The 19,671-nt window shown below is 42.7% G+C and overlaps 2 protein-coding genes across 9 annotated transcripts in view; one reads left to right on the forward strand and one right to left on the reverse strand.

The window, feature by feature from the left end:
• Positions 1-304: 304 nt before the first annotated feature.
• LOC123522247 (runt-related transcription factor 2-like) overlaps positions 305-19,671 on the reverse strand; it is a 42,738-nt gene continuing 23,371 nt past the window's right edge. The window contains exon 3 of the mRNA XM_045294859.1: positions 305-464. Within this exon, the coding sequence (XP_045150794.1) occupies positions 322-464 (143 nt within the window). The 3' untranslated portion in view covers positions 305-321. The remainder of the gene's footprint in view (positions 465-19,671) is intronic.
• SUPT3H (SPT3 homolog, SAGA and STAGA complex component) overlaps positions 12,492-19,671 on the forward strand; it is a 442,749-nt gene continuing 435,569 nt past the window's right edge. For 7 of the 8 annotated variants that reach the window (XM_013006777.2, XM_045294851.1, XM_045294852.1 and 4 more), the window contains exon 1: positions 12,492-12,592. In XM_013006777.2, the coding sequence (XP_012862231.2) occupies positions 12,492-12,592 (101 nt within the window). The remainder of the gene's footprint in view (positions 12,593-19,671) is intronic. The other variant, XM_045294856.1, reaches the window with a different exon arrangement.

The following is a 19,671-nucleotide window of genomic DNA, read 5'->3' on the forward strand; positions in this document are numbered from 1 at the left end:
GTGGGTTGGTTTATCGTCATGACTAGCCTGGTCTGAGTGATGTCTACAGTAATATGAACGTTCCTAGGGTTTTCCACAGGTTATTTCATGTAACTCAGGTCAGAAAAAATTTTGCATCTCCATTTTAAAAATGGGGGGCTTGAGGCAGGGAGGTGACGTGACCTGTCCAAGGCCACACGGTCAGCATTAGAGCCTGTATTTGAACCCTGGAGCCCAGCTCCTTAGTGCTGTGCTGCGGTTCAGCCTGGGCGGATACAGCACAACCAAGTTCATTATGACAAACACATTGTGGAGGTCTTGTGGGTTAATTGTGATCAACTTTTATTTGTGTGTTCCTCGTGGTGTAGTAGCAAGAACTCTGGACCAGGAGTCAGGGGACCTCAGTTTTAGTCCCCGCTGTATCACTAAATAGTGATGTGTCCTTGGGCAGTTCAAGGAACCCCTCTGGACTTCAGATTCCTCACCTGAAAAATGAGGGATTTGGAGGAAATTAGTGATTTTTCAAGCTGCAGTTAAAAGGTGCTCAGAAGACTGTGGCCTCCCCCGCTCCCGCCTACTTGCATTGTTTTTCTTCTTTTTCTGTTTGTGATGTTTGTCTGCCAGCCTGAGACCTCCTAAACCAAGAATGCCTAAACTTAAGTCATCAGTCCCCAAGATAATGACAGCATAAGTCCCCTGAGCACTGTAAAGATAGCTCCTCACTACGTCCTTCGTTGCTGTAGTATGTTAGAAGGAGCCCTGGTGGCATTGTGGCTACTAGCCGATAGCCTGCTAGCTGATCGGTCAGCAGTTAGAAAACATGGCTGTCTACTCCCGTAAACAGTTGCAGTCTCAGAAGCCCACAGGGGCCAGTTCTACCCTGCCCTCAGATAGCTCGGATGGGAATCAACCCAGCAGAAGTGAGTGAGGGAATGAATAGTTGGGTGTCTTTTACAGAGGAAGAAACTAAGGTGCTAAAATTTTAGCAAGTTGGGGAGTTTTGGTTAAAATACTGAACTAGTTAGACTGAGTATTCAGCTTATCAGTTACCTGAGATCAAAATCTGTTTTGTTTTTTATTAGGTGGGTGACTTAGTGCCACCATTTTTTGTTCATTGTGAGAGAGGAAAGTGTGTGATGATAGGTGTAAGACCCTTATAAACACTGGGATGTTTATACAGAAGTCATCTAGTTTTTCTCTGTCTATAATAAATCTCCCAATGCCTTTTCTGTTTCAAGTCACTTAGACTATGTCTAAACCGCATCAGATGTTTTATTAACTTGCGGATCTTTATTGCAGGATTTTTTTTTTTTTTTAAGGTTTATGATTTTTAGACTGTGATTTTAAGCTGGGATAGAATCTTGGCCTATAAGAAACCTTGGGTGAATTTGCCTTCTCCCCTGTTTTTTTTTTTTTTTCTCTTTTGAACAGCCTTGTGAAGTGCCCTTACCTCTTACCACTAGGAGCATATTTGACTCGAGGATTTTGCACATATGTAGAACATTACAAATAACTACTAACTCAATTATGTTTTATGTAAAAGCAATAGTGTTGTAATATTTTAAAAATAAGCTTTGTCAGGGACTGGATAGTGTGCTTTACAATGATCTCGTACGAACATCTGCAGTGAACTTTGGAGACCATTTTTGCAAAGAACGAAGCTTTTTATTGATTGATTGCATTTTATTTAAATTTAGTATTTGCATAAGAGACTATAAAAGCACACACAATAGAAAAACCTACATTAAATTGAGGCTGACAAAGACATTTAAGACAGTACAATTTCGTGTGCCTCTGAGCAGTGTGTCCCTGAGCTCCTGGCTCTCTTACCTAAAGAGCATGTGTCAGTGTGCGGTTTACAACTGCCCGCCCGCCCTCTTGTCCGTGGGGAGGGGAGAGCGTGTCTGCACAGTTCGGGAGTGCTCTGGCATCCTTTAACGTGTGACGTGGATTTCGGTGTTTGAGTGCCCATTATGTAAGTTGTCCCTGACAGAGAAATGGGGTTTGAGAGATTTTTTTCTCATTATCACCAGACTCTAGATGGATCAATCGTGTATCTAAACAAAAACCCTGTGCCCCGAGTGGACTTTCAGCTTTCGGCCTCTCGCAGCCTGCTGTCACAAAGCTGCTGCGGGCTTTTGTCTCCACCTCATTGTCTCATACAAGGGCCTTCAGAAAGTGTGGGAAAATTCCACCATTAGTGTTTAATTATGTTTTCCCCTGAACGTTTTGTACCCCTCTCCTAATTGTCTCAAACTTAACGTAGTTGAAACTAAGCTCCTGTTTTTGGTTTTTCCATTTTTTTCCTGTTTTTTCCTCCTTCCCCTCTCTTCCTGCCTGATCTCAATCCCTGGCACTGTCCCATCCGTGGCTCAGGGCCCCGGTGTTGGAGTCCCTGGCTGCTTGTCTGTCACAGTCCATGTCCCGGCTGTCACAAGTCTGCTCTATTGTGGGATTCATCTCACAGTGACCCCTGGTGACAGTGTCATCTCTATGGTGGGGGGAGGTCTTTCTTCCACCAAGCCACTGGGTGGGCTTGAACTGTGAACCTTTGGGTTAGTCACCAGGGCTCCATGAGTCAGTTCTACCTTCAAAATACATTTTCAGAACTCTGGCCACTTCTTGTCTCTGCTAATTCAAGTTACAGTATCTCTTGTCTAGACAGGTTTCAGTCACTTCTTAAACGAACAAGCTTGTTGGACCCTGTACTTCTTTACAGTTTGTTCTCAGCTGCCAGAGCTTTCTTTTAAAAATCCAAAACTTCATCAATCGTGTCCGGAAGGTGAGCATCATAGAATGCCAGTTTAATAGAACAAAGTATTCTTGCATTAGGGGAGTACTTGAGTGGAGGCCCATACAATTGATGAAGTCAAAGTGGGTGAATAAGAAAATGTGGTGAAGAAAGCTGATGGTGCCCAGCTATCAAAAGATACAGTGTCTGGGGTCTTAAAGGTAAACAAGCGGCCATCTAGCTCAGAAGCAACAAAGCCCACGTGGAAGAAGCACACCAGCCTGCGTGATCATGAGGTGCCGAAGGGATCAGTTATCAGGTATCAAAAGAACAAAAAATCATATCATTGTGTGCTCACCTCCCTGATATGATCGCTGAAGACAAATGGGTGAATAAGCAAATGTGGCGAAGAAAGCTGATGGTGCCCGGCTATCAAAAGATATAGCATCTGGGGTCTTAAAGGCTTGAAGGTAAACAAGCGGTCATCTAGCTCAGAAGCAACAAAACCCACATGGAAGAAGCATACCAGCCTGTGCGATCATGAGATGTCGAAGGGATCAGGTATCAGGCATCATCAGAACAAAAAATCATATCATTGTGAATGAGGGGGGTGAGCGTGCAGAGTGGAGACCCAAAGCCCATTTGTAGGCCACTGGACAATTTACAGAAGGGTGTCAGGGAGGAGACAAGCCAGTCAGGGTGCGATGTAGCAACAATGAAACATACATCTTACTTCTATTTCCTAAATGCTCCCCTCCGCATCATGATCCCAATTTCACCTTACAAATCTGGCTAGACCAGAGGATATACACTGGTACAGATAGGAACTGGAAACACAGGGAATCCAGGGCCGATGATCCTTTTAGGACCAGTGGTGTGAGTGGCGATACTGGGAGGGTGGGTTGGAAAGGGGAAACCGATGACAAGGATCTACATATAACCCCCTCTCTGGGGGACGGATAACAGATAAGTGGGTGAAAGGACATGTCGGACATGGCAAGATGTGACAAAATAATAATTTATAAATTATCAAGGGTTCATGAGGGAGGGGGGAGTGGGGAAGAAGGGGAAAAATGAGGACCTGATGCCGGGGGCCTAAGTGGAGAGCAAATGTTTTGAGAATGATGAGGGCAATAAATATACAAATGTGCTAAAAAAAAAAAAGCCACAGAGTGGCAGAATAGATTTTTTTTTAAAAAAGAAGCATTGTCGTGGAGAGCAAATGTTTAGAGAATTATGAGGGTAACGAAAGTACAAGTGTGCATTACACAATTGATGTATGTATAGATTGTGATAAGAGTTGTATGAGCCCCCAATAAAATGATTTTAAAAAAAGTAAAACTTTTCAAGTCACCTCCCATGAGAAATTCTCTACTAGCTTCACATTATATTCACCTAAAATGTGATCGACAAGGGAGCCCTGGTGGTCTGGTGGGTAAGTGTTGGATTGTGATCCGAATGGTCACAAGTTGGCAGTTCAAAACCACCTCTTTGGAGAAAGACTAGGCTTTCGACTCCCCCAAACAGTTACAGTATCAGAAACCCGCAGGGGGTCGCTATGGGCCAGCATTGGCTCATGGCAGCGGGTTTGAGTTTCTGTGATCCACAGGGCGCTTATGACCTGGCTAGTCTAGCCACCTTTCGGTCCTTCCCTCCTGCTCTGCACTCACTCTCTTTGCTCACTTCATTCTCGGCACACTGCCCTCGGGATCTCCGTCCTTGCTGCTCCCTTGGCTGTCAAGTTCTCCCCAGAGTTCCTTTCTGCACTTAGTTACTAACATATTAAATGTCACCTCCAATTTGATACCAGTTTATTTAATTTCCTTCTCTAGCACTTGCCACTATCTGAAAAAATGTTTATGTGCTTGCACTTTTGCTTGTGTGATTTAGCTGCCAGTAGATCCTGAACTCTGAGAATCGTGTTTGTCTGGTCATGGTGTCCAGTAAATAGTTGTGCATGAGTAATCCACAGTGCAGATGGAGCTTTGGCTGTACATACGAGGGTGACTTGTAGTGTGGGGATTCTTTATAAGGAGAGGATAGATACAGTGGCTTTGTTTGGGAGAAGAGAGTGGAAGCCGTTAAAATAATAGCTTCTCATCTCTGTTTGAGCAAGCCCTGGTGGCTTAGTGGTTCACGCACTGGGCTGCTAACCACAAGGTCACCAGTTCAATACCAGTTGCTCTACAGGAGGAAGATGAGGCTTTCTATTCCCGTGAAGAGTTGCAGTCTAGGAAACCCAACAGGGGCAGTTCTACCTGGTCCTGTAGGGTCACTGAACCCATTCGGGTTTGCTTCCTGGTGTCTCTGGAGCCCTGGTGGGTCATACATTGAGCTGGCAAACTGCAAGGTCAGCTGCTGAGAACCACCTCTCAGGAGACAGATGAGGCTGTCTGTTTCCATAGAGACCTAGAGCGGTGCTTCTGGACCCTAGAATACAGTCCCTCGTGTAGTGGTGACCCCACAGCCACAAAACTATCTTCGTTGCTACTTCACCACTGTCACTTTGCTACTGTTAGGAATCGGGTGACCCTTGTGAAAGGGTCGTTCGACCCCCAAAGGGGTCGTGACTCACAGGTTGAGAACCGCTGACCTAGAGCCTCAGAAACCCACAGGGGCCATCTGTTCTGCCCTCCAGGGTTTGTCTAAGCTGGAACCCACCCGGTGGCCGGGATAGTAAGCATATTGATTGAGGCGAGATTAGAAAGGAAGGATTGAACTTAAATTGCTTTATTCAAAGAAAAATGGCCAGGACCAGAGTGCCTGGATGTGGGCAGGGGAGGAGCCAGGGTGAGAGTCGCTCCTAGAGCACTGGTAGATCCCCTGGTGGTGCAGTGGTTAAAGTGCTCAGCTTTGAACTCAGAGATGGGTGACCCGAGCCCACCAGCTGCTCTGTGGGAGAAGGGTGAGGTGGTCTGCGTTTGAAAAGGTTTACAGCTTTGGACACCCTTGGGAGCTGCTCTGCTCTATCTGCAGGGTTGCTATGAATTGAAATGTAATTGATAGCAGTGGGCTCATAGAACTGGCAATGTTACTGAACAGAGAAGCAGATTTGGTGGAGGTGAACATAGTAGGAAATAGCATATTAGAAACGTTTTGTGCCCATGGTAGTTATATTAAAACAGTGACTCTCTTCCGACTTACAGTGTAGCTGGTAATCTGTCATTCTGATCATTCCAAACCAGACCAAACCCACTGACAGTTAGTTGATTCCAATTCACAGAGCTCTGTCTGGGGTTTCTGAGACTGTAAATCTTTCAGGAAACAGACAACCTCATCTTTCTCCCTTGGAGCAGCTGGTGAGTTTGAACGTCCTGTCTTGTGGTCAGCCCTGTTCCTGTCCCACAGTGCCACTTATTTTGATCATTTGATGTTTCTTATAAATATCTATAGCTTTTTATCTGTGTTACAGAATTGACTTGTGAGCTTGGTTGGCTAGGATGTACTTCTTACCATTGGCGTGTTTAAGAAAAGTGACCACGCAATGAGTGATTCGGCAGGGTATGTTCCTAGGTCCTTCATTACGCTTGGGTAGTGGTACTTCTGGTCTCAAAGTGCTTTGACTTCCGCATAGTTCATTTTAAAAGTTCTGTGAAATATTAGCAGTTTGGACTTGCTCACTTATTTTAATTGTGAGTAGATAAGGCAAATATTTATTGTTATTTAAGATTATAATTTTAAGTCCCAGTGCAATCATCTCATACTAATTGACTCTGATACTTTCTTTGTTCTTATAATAGCATGTGCATAATCTCTAAACTCACTCCACTGGCTACGTCTGTAAACCTCACTAGATTGGAACTTTCTAATTGGTAGGGCTCTGGACTTTTTTTTTAATCTCTGTAGTCTTTATTTTAGCGTTCAAGGATTTGTGTATAGACAACATTTATCGAATGTCAGCATGTCAGGCAACACTCATATGTACACTCACTATCATCCGGTCAATTCTGACTCATGGCAACCCTATGTATGGGGTAGAACTGCCCCTGTGGGTTTCCGAGACGATAAGAACTCCTTATGGGAGTAGAAAGCCCCGTTTTTCTCCCAAACCCGTAGACTAGGCACTAAAAGTGCAGGTAAAACATTGCCACTCTTAGAGTAAAGATGAGAAGACAGATGACTATACGATACAGTATGTTACTGCTAGGTGCCCCTGGGTATTGCATATGGTTAAAACGTTCGGCTACCACTAGCTTAAAAGACTGGAGACCAGTCCACACATAGTCCCTGAGACGAAAGGCCTGGTGATGAGCTTCCACCCACCACTTGTTGCAGCCCGATGGAGCACAGTGCTCTCACACACGGGGTTGACAGGAGGAGCGGACAGGATGACAGCTGGTTCACATAAAGCGCTAGTTTTCCTGGTATGTAATGGAATAAAAATGATTTTTTGTAGTTATGAAAAATAGTTTCAGTGAAGTTGCTATTAATTTTAAAACATAACAATTATATGAATCATCTGTACCTTGGAGTATTCATGTGACGTCTTGCAGCAGGTAGCTGAATGAATACATATTTTTATAACTACCAGAGTCTGCTGATTTGGGGCATATATTAATGTCTTGGAATCATTGTGTTATCTCTAAAGCCAGCTAGAGATGTTTTTGAATTTTGAACATTTTAATTTATTTTATGTTTTTGGCATTCTCAGTGATTGAATGCCCATTTGGTATAATTTTTCACAGCAGGATAAATTGAGATCATGATGTAATTTGAGTTTTTTAATAACCAGAATGCAGTGCCTAATAGTGTTGGCTTAACCATAATTGCTTCCTTCCTTTGGAGTTTTATGAAAATGCAAATGTTCTGATGATTAACAGTTTTCTATTTCCATTATGTGGGAAGTTTAGGTTCTGAAGTAAAATTGGGACACCTTCGATGCCCAGAATCATGGACACAGGTCTGAATTAGTATTCCTCAGCCATGCCGCAGTAGGAGAAATAACCTAAGTGGGTAGATAAGTGGGTTTGACAGTCTGGATTTTGTTACTGTTTTGAGGGTGCAATACCTAGTTAGTAAAGCTTTCCCATCGTTCAGACCTCCTTAAGGAAAGGATGCTTGCTGGTGTTTTTTGTAGTCAAATGCTCTACCACTGAGCTTTACCTGCGTCATGGGGTTTTCCTTTGGCCCACTTAGTCACCCAAAATAAGAAGCCTACGTAGAAACCCAACAGTATGTATATTTTATTTTTTGTTTAGCTAGCCTTTTTATGATGTGTAATGCGAATTCAGTCGAAAATTTATTTTTGTAGCAGTGTGTTTTGAAGGAAGAAGTGGTACATCGTTAAGTTCTATTATTTGAAGTAAAAATGTAAATATCAACTTTTTTTTCTGAAACAGAATTTTACAGATGTGATTTAGTATTGGCTATTGGCTTAATAATAAGTTTTAAATAGTTTTAATCAGAAATGAACTTATTCTTTGAGTTCACATTTAAACTGTGGCATGTTGAAATAATCTAGGTTCCAATCTGCACATCTGAATTCATTTTGTAAAATATGGCAAACAGCTGCATTTCGATTGAAAGCTAAAACAACTGCAGGACATTAACCCATTGAGAAGATTACAGTAGGTTTTCAGTTCCATGTTAACTGTATTTATTAGAGAAAATTGGCTTGAGTGCTTCTGCTTTTAACCGACATTTTTTTCCCTCTTAAATGTCTGGAAGAAAGGAAATAAAGCATTGGAATGATAGGACTTTGATGTGTAAAGAAGTTAATGTCTAAAGAAGTTAATTATCCAAATCATCAAACAAAATGTGGGCATGGGAAATAATTATTTTAGAGAGTCTAATGAGCTATCAGCTCATCATGTCAAGAAAAATGCTATTCACCTGTTTGATTTAAAGATTAAATAACCTGACTGTGAAAGGATGGTGGTGGTTATCATAAACTGGGATTGGGACCTTTTTCCTCTTCCCAATAAATACTCTTGATGTGAAACATTTGCACCAGGGGGACAACTGAAGAAAGCTGTGGTTTTATTATGAATTTCCTTTGTGCAATCTCTCCGATGGAGTGACTGCGTCTGCACAGTGGCAAGGGCAGTGCTGCCTGCGGTCTCTTGCGTTTCACATTTTCTCCAGCATGCCCCTGTCAGTCTAGGTGGGACCGCTGGGAAAGCTTTCCTCTGGGGCGCTGCAGAAATCCAGTGTCCTTTGGTAGCACTTTTTCCTTGTTCTGCAGGATTGCAGGGACTGGGCATCCGTGGTTTCCTGTCTGTTTGCCCCCAGTCTTGAAGGTTATTTGAGTTTTCCCTCTTTTGACCTGATTTTCAAATGCTAATGTTTCCATTCAAGAATCATATCCCAAAAAAACCACACCAAACTCACTACCATGGAAGTCAGCGCTGACTCAGCGACCCTGTGAGGCAGGGTAGAACCGCCCTGTTGAGTTTCCAAGACTGTGACTGTTTACAGGAGTAGAAAACCCTGTCTTTCTCTTGCAGAGCTGCCTGGGGTTCAAACTGCTGACCTTGCAGATCATAGTCCAGCTGGCAACCACTAGGCCACCAGAGCTCCTTATGTCAAAAGTCTTTGCATGAAAGGGGCAAGTTTAGGCTGACCCCCTCCACCCCCCCAAAAAAGATGGTTTTTCTTAGTTTCTTTACATGTTTTTGAAATGTGGGTTTCAAGCAATTTAAGCCGCACCTTCCCCCCCTCAACTCTTGCATTCTCTGTGTAATGGTTTTGGCCTGGCCATTAGCACCCATGGACCAGAACCAGGGGTTCTGTAATCATTAGTTGCACCTGTCACATAGGATATCAGGAGATGGCAGACCTAATCACCCAGGTAGTATGCTGCTTGTTTTAGTTCCCTGATCTGCTGTCTTCTCAGAAGTTTTATATAAGGCCTACATTCAAGTTCGAGGCTTCCAACTGGTAGATTTGTTAGGTAGGCCAGCATAGGACTGGGGGATGTCCATTAACGTGTGCCCAGAGGGTCAAGCTAGGGAAACAAAGGAGTGGCGCACCGCACATGTTCAGGGTTCCCGCCGGTAGGCAAGGGTGGTGGGCGTGAACTTGAATTGGATCACCTAGCCAGGTAAATTCAATTCCGCAGAGAGCTTTGGCACGCTTTGCGGGACGCAGAGCCGCGTCCAGCTAGGCCGCATGTCCGGGAGGAGCCCCTTGGGTGCCGTGTAAACCTGAAATTTCTTCTAACTTTCATAAAACTCACTTCGATCACGAACCAGGCTTCGGCGTGAATTCTTTCTCGCGCAGAGCCAAGGACTGAGGTATACATCTAGCTCCAGAGAGATCTAACAGATTCTGTTTAGATCCTTTGCTAAGAATAGCTAGTCTTCTTCTGAGGATCAGCTAGTGGGTTTGAACCCTTGACCTTGCAGTTAGCACTCCAAGGCTTACTTAACTGGGTTAGCAGGGCTCTACCTATTCATACGTAAGACCTACTTAGGATGCATCTCTGATTTAGTCTGTCTGCAGTGACAACTCCATTTCTCCGCAGGGGATAAAGCAGAATGAGCTACTTGCAAAGCCCTTGTTTCTGGCAGTGATCCAGCCCGTTCCGGCTCATCGTGGGCCTATAGGACAGGAGAGAACTGCTCCCAGTGGGTTTCCTGGACCGTAACTTCATGGGAGTAGAAAGCTTTATCTTTCTCCGGCCGAGTGCCTGGTGATTTTGAACTGCTGAACTTTTGGGTCACAGCCTAACTCGTAACCACTATACCACCTGGGCATGCAAGTTCCCTGTTTTCTTTTAGCCTTCATTAACCACATGAATAGTCAGATTAGAGGGATGTATTAGGAAGATAAATTGGACTGCAATGTGAAGATTGAACTGAGAGAGGAAGGGAGGGGCCTAGAGCAGTAGAATAAGAGGGAAGACTGTGAGAACATAAAGTAGAATTTTCTGAGCCTCCTGCAGATTATAGAGTGCGGGAGAAGGAGTCAAAGATAATGATGGAGTAGTTGAGGTCAGATGACTAGGAGCAGGAGGCTGTGGGGCAGCCAGTCCCTGGGTTACGAATGTCCAAATATCATATGACCTGTACCAATTCCAGTAAAGCCTGTTACACTGAAAATCTGAGATACATATAATTGTTCATAATAACAAAGATGCTCTTTGCTGCAGCTTTGTGATTTGCTCCAAAACATTATTAGTGCATCATGTTTTTCTTTTAGAAAAAAAAAATCTTCAAGTTACTTAAACTGGTGTTTGTGGAATGTAATAAATCTAAATTAGTCATATAAAAGATTTTAGCAAATGTAAATGGGAACATGCTTGACATTTTCTTGTTTATAGTAAAAGCTAGCATTTATTGTTTACTGTGTGCCAAGTGCTATTCAGCAAACTTTATACATGTTGGTTCATTTAATCTTCATGACAACCTTAAAATGAGATGATAGCTCCCAGTTTTTAGATTAGGAACTTGAGACATAGGAATTAAGTAATTTTCTCAAGGTCCTAGTATAGTAGCTGGGCAATAAGACTCTAGAATCTTCCTTTAATTTGTTTTCTGAGCTTTCTTCAACGTTCCCTGGTGGTGCCTTAGCCTTGGCAGCTGTTCAGTAAGTGTCAGCCTGCTAACCACCGAGTTAATGGTTCAGACCCATCAGTCCTGCTGGGAAGAGAGATGAGGGAGTCACCACCTGGAACACCTTACGGAGGGTGACTGAGTCAAAATCAACTTGATGCCACTAGGTTTTTTCCCCCTTAAAGTTCTCATTTCATATCATAGGCTAGTTCTAAATTTGCTCTATCGGGTCTCTGGGTCAGAATTGACTCGGTAGCAGTGAGGTTTTGCGTTTTGGAATGCTAAATTGGTTGCATTCTTCTTTAGAATCTGCAAAGTATTTTTATTTTAAGGAAAGCTAGTTTTTCAGAGTTAACATAAACCTGTAAAATAATGTTTGTTGGGTATTTGTTATGGCACAGTTGTCTGTGGGATTGAACATGTATGAAGTAGAATAGTGTACAGTCGGGTTGCATCTTGTTTTTCATTATGCGTCAGTTTAATGTTATTGGGCGTTGTCAGATTTTAAATGGAATGAGGTGCATATTGTAGGATTATGGAACATAGATAGCACCGGCTTACTTCTGACCTGTGCATCGGCTGTGTGTGTCGTTTTCTTTGTAGTTTGGGCTTTGGTTCAATTGGGAGTTAGAGCTTTCAAACTGAGCACTTCACTACAGCAGAGCTCTTTATTTACTTGTTACATACAAGTATATAAGCTAGAAATAGCAGAGTTGTTCTAGAGTTCTGGATGAAATTGGGGATGTGTGTTTGGGGGCCAGTGGGACCTCTCTGCAGTACCTCCAGGGAACCATGGGGCTCCCTAGAACTTATTTTGGAAATCTCAGAGCTCTATTAACTATTACAGAGTGTTTTTCTTCTATTCCTTATTGAAAACAGGTGCTGAAATGTTTGTCATTTAAGTATTTGGTGACCAACATGACTAAGCAGTGTTTTTACCTCCTTCTTCCATTTTAGTGAAGAATAAAAACTAAACCAAATTCACTGCCGTCAGGTCAGTCTGACTCATGGGGACCAGTAGAGCAGGACAGAACTGCCTCTCTGGATTTCCGAGATTGTGACTGTTGAGGGGAGTAGAAAGCTTGGTCTCTCTCCTGCGGAGAGCTGGTGATTTCAAACTGCTGACCTTGCTGTTCGCAGCCTGATGCGTAACCGTCACGCCGCCAGCTTTACATAAAATAAAGCCTTACGTTATTTATTCTCTAAGTCACTTACAGTTGCTCTTTTCCAGGTATTTATTTCTAATCAAGATGCGTATTGTAAACCTCCTTTCTGTCTGTGTTTAGATGAATAGTACTGCAGCGAGCCCAGTGCCCACTGCGACGTCAAGTGCTGGAAGAGGCACAGGGAAGCCCATAAGCTTTGCGGTTGAATTACAGAGTATGATGTGAGTATGTTTCTGTTCCCAGCTCTGCTTTTAAATGGATCCTTGGGGGTGGGGGGAGACTGGAAATAAAATTTATAAACCTTCATTTGGAAATAATTTGAAAGTGTTTGATAACATTTTTAACTGGGCCTCTGCAAACAAGGCAGAAGTGTTTGAAAATGGTGCAGCAGTACTGTGGTTGATAAAAGGGCATAAAGGTTCACCTTTCTAAAAGTTAGGATGAATGTTCACGTGAACATTTTTTTTTCTCAAAAATCTGCCCACCTCTGTGTCAGGGATCATTTAATACGATTTTAGTTTTAGATTTAGCAGCTTGGAAATTGATTATGCTTCTGGGCCGCTGACATGTTCTCACAGAGAAGTTCTTCATTTGTCTCAAATATCATAACCCTATGAGCCTGATTTAGTTTTTAACCTTTGTGTTTGAAATCACTATTTTTCAGACAGAGGGAAAATATTTAGAAGTCTTTTAAAAGACACATTTGCTTGGGCTTGGAGAAGTTGTCCAGCCGTTAAGATTTCTTCCCTCCGCCTGTCGTGCTGGCAGTTTCTGCCTTGCGTTGAGTGAGAGTGCGTAGTTCGCCTTGACAGAAGGTAGCATATTTATTAGCGATGCTGTCTACTGGCGCATATTCCTTTGCCTTTTATTATTGGTTCAGGAGACAGTTAGCCTGCAGAAAGGGCAGACACACTAGCGTTCCTCCGTTCTTGCGACTACGTTCCTCATGGCTTATTGGGCAGCTTTCATGAATGTTTCTCAGGGAGCAGAAGTACCCTCCTCCTGTGCTCTGTATTGCCAGCCTCTGTGTGTTGACAGCCACATGTGAAGACTGTGCTTTAAAAAGTAAGATGAATCTGAGCGCATGTTCTAAACAACCTTGGAAACATTCGGGCCACAGATTCCCTTGTTTTTAACTTGGCAGTTTTTCAAAGTCACAACATTGGAGGGAATACGAAAATGAAATGTATGTATCTGTTATCCAACTCTAACCATAAGCACAGTTCACCTTACAATAGACTTTCCTTTTATTTGAAGAATTTCAAAGCTAATCCCAGATGATCATATTTCAAACTCTGGTATTTTGAAAACAGTTTTGTAAGTAGGTATAAAAACAGGTGACCTGCAGCACAGGGGCCCGTGAACGATGGCTGTGGGCCCGTGGGCTCACTGCCTGTTTTTCACATGGGGTCTCATTGGACTCCAGCCATGTTCAGACATTTACCTGTTACTCATGGCTGCCCTTGTGCCCCAGGATAGAGTGGAGGATGAGATAGAGACCATCTGGTCTAGTGTTTTCTCTCTGGCCCTTTGCAAAGTCAGTTTGATGAGTTCTGATATGTGGAAGGCAGTTCTCTAAGCAGAAAGCCGTAGAGCGCTATTTCCCTTTGTCACTTCTACTTAGGAGAGCTTCTACTTAGGGGATTTGATGGGCTGCAGGCCATCTAGCAGAACTGAGAGGGAAAAAAATAAAGCTAAATTCAGCACTTTCTTATTAAATACTTTTGCAAACATCTCCTCAACAAATGTGCCTAAGCTGTATTCAGAATGCAGAAGTTGTTTTTGGCTACCACTCTGGAAGAAGTGTACATTTTCCTTCTATTTCAGACCTCAGAGAGGGGCCACTCCTAGTAGTTACATTCATCATTATAGTGTGAAGGTATTTTTTTCTCCTTATGAATTACTTTGTAGGATAGGGACAGGGCTGACGTTGGGGGAATCCCCTTTACATCGATCAGTTATTTGCTGTTGGCATAACATTTGTGGGCTTTTGATGGTACGAAATTGGAATCAGTGTACATTTCATCCTGAAGTATGTGTTTCTTTCAAATGAGAAAGTGCAGGCTTAAGTCTCAGTGTTTGTGTTGCAAGCGTTTCACTCTGTGAACCCTTTTTTTCCTGCTGCCTCATAACTCCAAGCCTGTCTGCATTGCGAAGGTTCAGGCCCCAGCTGGTTACCGCTCTTCCCCACTAGCCTGTTCACCTCTGATGAGCTGCTTTCTTTTTTGTCTCCCTGCTCCCTAAGTCAGTAATAACACCGGTAGTGTGTTTTCCAAGGAATGATTCCCCTGGAAGGCGTCTAGTTGTCAGACCCAATGAAATGGTCTGCTCTTAAACAGTGGGGAATTTCATATAAAGCTATGGCCAGTCTGTTCCCTTAGATGGGTTTGAGCCTTGCTAGAACTTGCCAGATTTTAAATTTGGTGTAATGTACACCACTGATGAAGCCTTTGGAAATGCTTTTACAGCTTTTCAGCTTTAAAGGATCAGTAGTTAAATAATTGATGATAGGCCAGGGCTGATAGCAGCTGTCATATAACTGAGCAAATTTGTTACATGCTCTTTATTACAGCTTTGAATAACATGTACTAAAAGAGACGAGAGGATTTTCACTTAAGTTATTGATTGCAGATTGTAGGTTAGAAAGTGAACGTTTTTCAACTCACATTGTAGGTATTTCGAGTGTCTGAAAGTGACTGTCTATATTGATCCTTGCTGCACTAAAGAAGGGCCTGGTTGGCTGTGTACAGTGGTGCCATTGACTGCTCTTTAGAACGAGGAAGTTATCAAAGGTGAATGACCATCTGTCTCCCTGATGTTCATGCTCACCTTAATGTCTCAAAGAGACCCACTCTGTGAGTATTGGAATTATGAGTCAAACCAAAGCATAGTGGCTGGGACCGAGTGCTCTGCTACTCCTGACGCCGCGGTACGACAGGGGAGACCTGCCTGCCTGGGTGTCAGGTACTGCGGGGCGCTTCAGGGAGTAGAGAACCTCTTCTCTCCTGCCGCAGGAGCTGGTGGCTCTCACTGCTGACCTGCGGTTAGCAGCTCCACGCATAACCACCAGCTTCCTTTCGGATTATCAGTAGATCCTCTTACAGTGAGATCAAGTGACTTTAAATAAGGTGAAGTAAAGAGAAATTCCTAAAAGTAAAAAGTACATCTAAGCAATGTAACAGTTTCAAAGGTGCTTCCCTCATTCCTCTGACAATGAAAGATACTTAAGTGAGGGGACTTCAGAATCATTTGTGGAGAAAATCTTTTAATTCTCTTTCTACAGCGTTTTGAAGGCTCCTTGTATAGAGCTTACCATGTGACAGACACTCTGGGGAGGATTTCCGTATATAGATTATTTAATTCTCGCAACAGCCCTGTGGGTAGACACTGTTCCTCCCTCAAACAAGAGGAAATGAAGGATCTCTGGTGGCTCACAGGTTACGAGGCTAGCCCTTCTAGTACCTTTGTGCCCTATAACGGTTAGAAATCCAAAGCCCATTGCCAGCCAGTTGGTCTGGACTCATAGTGACCTTATAAATAGAACTGCCGCATAAGATTTCCAAATAAAGTAAGCATTGGACTGGAAACGGCAAGGTCAGTGGTTCAAACCCATCTGCACTTCTCAGGACAATGATGAGGCTGTCTCCTCTCATAAGATTTGCAGCTTCAGAAGCCCTGTGTAGGGTCTCTACGGGTCTGAGTTGACTCCGTGGCAGGGCGCTTGCTGTGGGTTTTGGTGCAGTGGTTGGTGCTGTGAACTGCCGGGTTTTAGGTTAGGTTAGCAGCTGGGCCAGGTACCATCCCGGCGCCTTCAGTAGTGATTACAGCCCAGCAACCCTCTGGGGCATGTTCTGCTCCCTCACAGGGGTCCCACGAATCAGAATCCGTTTTCGGTATCTGACAGCTAACAACAGGCATTCTCAATAAAAGTAATGGATCGAATTATGTACCAATCATGATTGCGACAAAAGGTGCAGGCGGTAAAAAAAAAAGAAGTAATTGACCGAATTATGTAGCAATCAAAAGTTATAGATGATAAAGAAAAGGAAATTGACTTGTGAACCACCAAGTCATGTGCCAGAAGTTACCCAGATGTGGCAACACCTGGATGTAAGCAGGAAGTTCCATTATAGTCCATGATCTTGACAGGTATGTTCAAATACATTTATGTTGATAAAATTTTTACTTTGATATATAAAATTTAGTGTGCTGTGATGTAATTATAATATGAAAGCTAAGGAATTTCTCCCTTAATAACAGTTATTAGTAATGAGATCTAATTTTTATTGAAAATATCAGTTTAGTTATTAAATGGACATTCTATTATTATAGCATTATTTTCAAATTTCTTTTTTCCAGCAGTTTTATTGGCACATAATTTATATATCATCCAATTCAAGTTTAATTGCTCAGTCGTATCAAGCAGAGAATTGTGCAGTCAGTTTTAGAGTATTTCCTATCCCTTACCCCCATGATTAAATCGCCTTTAAATTTAAAATTAAAATTAAAATTTAAAATTTCTTAACTCTACCCAAATCCTTTTAAGCGAGGGGCAAATCAGTAATCAAGAGAAAGTATATTTTTTTCACAGAAAGCATGCAATATTTATTGAGTGCTCTTATTTGTGATATTTCAAAATTTTGGATTTAATCTTAGTCATATTATACTTGGATATTTAAGCCTATCCTAATTTTCTATTTTATCTTAACACTTGATTTTAATTTCTATTATTTAATTGTATTAAGATCTATGACTAATCTCATCCACGTCTTTGTGAAATGTACCGAGTTACAGTCAACTCATAGGGCTATTCCACCATAGAAAGGAGCCCTGGTGGCATAGTGGTTGTGTGTTGGGCTGCTAACCACAGTGGCAGCCATTCAGCTCCACCAGTCACCTCTAGGGAGAGAGTCCAGTCAAGAGTTCTGGTCTCAGAAACCCACAGGGCAGTTCTGCCCGTCTTGTAGGGTCACTGCGAGTCTGCATGGACTCGACTCGCAAGCAGGGAGTTTGGCTTTTTGGTTTTCCAGCCGTTAATTCCTTCTGTGATTTAATTCTGGGCTTCATACACTGTGGCCTTTGTCCGATCTTTAACGAACAGGAAGTAGGATGAGATTAAGACCTCATTTTAGTAGAGGGTGTGAATCGGGCTGTCCTCCTTGTTTAATGGTTCTTTTGGTGACAATTGTTACTGGTGGAGCACTGGGCTGCTAACCATGAGGTCGGCAGTTTGAAACCACCAGTCACTCCACAGAAGGAAGATAGGGCTTTCTACTCCCATAAAGAGCTCCAGTCTTGAAAACCCACAGGAGCACTTTTACACCGTCCTATAGTCTTGCTATGAGTCGGCATCGACTTGATGGCAGTGAATTTTGGTTTGGTTACTTGTAATGGATGCAAGGAATGCTACGCACGCTATAGCTGAGAGTAGAAACGTTGCTTCTGGAGGGGCGGGGCAGAAAAAGCCTGGCTGACTACGATTAGTAGGAGGCCAATGCTTATGAAAGCATCCTGCCAGAGGTCTCAGGGCAAATGTACACAAATAAGATACAGTCCAAGGGTGGAACATAGATGATTATACCTGGGTATCATTATAAAGGTAAAGGTTTCTATGTTAATTTGATTGCACTATTGAGAGTCATGTAACTCCCACCAAAGGACATTTCCCTGCATGGGTCTGGTATTAAAGTAAGGGAAGATAGATACTGATGAGATTAGGCTGTGAGTATTGGGAATAAGAGTCTCTGCAATGCTATCCTGCTTCGTCTAAAGTGAGCCCTCTGAGAGGCAGTGGGTGGGATCTTACCATCAACAAGAGCCAGGCATGGAGTACACAGCATTTGGCTTACCCTTGACTGACCTTTGGCTTTTGGACTGAACGTCACCCACCACCTCATGAAACATTTCCTCAAATGTTCGTGAGTTTTTTTGGGATGCTGCAGTAATTCACAGAACCCAGAAGCTCCAGGGAATATACTCAGGAGAGGAGTATGGGGATGCTGTACAGGGTGTGGGGGTGAAAATGAAGCTGAATAGCACCATGGAATTAGCCTGGTGTTAGTTTTTCTAAGAGAGATTATTACCACAGGATCTGTTTGCGATAGTTTAAGATACGCTCCGGTTTTTCACAGTAGGGACAATTTCAAATTGTAATATAAAACCGTGTGAGACTATGTGTACAAGCAACTTGAGACTATCCGGAGCCCTGGTGGTACAGTGGTTAAAGTACTTGGTTGCCAACCAAAAGGTCAGTGGTTTGAACCCCCAGCGTTGGCTGTCTGCTATATAAAGAAGCTTCAAATGCCCCCTGGGGCAATTCTCTGAACTGTAGTCCCAGTGAGTGGGACTAGGCGTGGGTAGATGCATGTTTTGTTTTAGGTAGTTAAAAACTGGTCAGCAATGAAAAAATGACAATGTTTAAAATGGATCGATCCAACTTAATTTAGTTCATGCATTTAAAAAATGTGTCATTTCATAAAGAGGGCAAGATATAATTTGAATTTCTAAAATGGAAACAGTCTGTTTGGACTGATTTGATTTCAGAAGCAGGCTCTAACTGACAGCCCTGGTACTGCTGTTGTGTAGATGTTGGGGTGGCACCCTCAATGTCAGTGGTTGAAGCCGTCAGCCACTGCGTGGGAGAGAGATGGAACTGCTGCCCATCAGGTAGCAACGCTCTGTTAGCTAGAAAGTTAACGTGTAATATTTTCAATTCGGTATAGCTCTTCTGAGATTTTGGTAGGTTTTTTGTTTTTTAGTTTTGTGTTCAGAATCTTTCAAAAGAGCTCAAAATCTTTGAGATACTTGATTGGAAACTATTCTCCAGTCCTAAACATATATCAGAAAGTGTGTGGTAATTTTGGGTTAGGAAATTAAAATTTCTTATATGTGTATTGATGGCTCCATACAATAGAATTCTTTTTATTTAGAATGCAAGCAATTCCTCATATTAAAAGTCGTTAGGGGGAAAGAATTGTTACTATGGAAGATTGAATCTCTCTGGTTTTGACTTTTGGTTGACTTACGATCTGTGGCAATTTTCAGGTTTGCCAGAGCACAATTTTGATTCTTTCTAGATGTTCAATTGCTAGCAGTTTTAGATTACATCTAGTGAAATTTTGTGGGGCTGCTAATTGTAAGATGGCGTTCAAACCTCCCAGCTGCACGGAGGCAGAAAGATGGAAACTGCTCTCAATCACAGCCAGAGTCTCTAGAAACCCACTACTAGGGTTTGGAATCCGCTTGATATCAGTAGCTTGGATTATCATGTATATGCTTACATATGTGTGTGTGTGTGTGT

The sequence above is a fragment of the Echinops telfairi genome, unplaced genomic scaffold (assembly GCF_000313985.2).
Source record: "Echinops telfairi isolate 266 unplaced genomic scaffold, ASM31398v2 ScPeMD7_3533;HRSCAF=4204_1, whole genome shotgun sequence".
Classification (NCBI taxonomy): domain Eukaryota; kingdom Metazoa; phylum Chordata; class Mammalia; order Afrosoricida; family Tenrecidae; genus Echinops; species Echinops telfairi.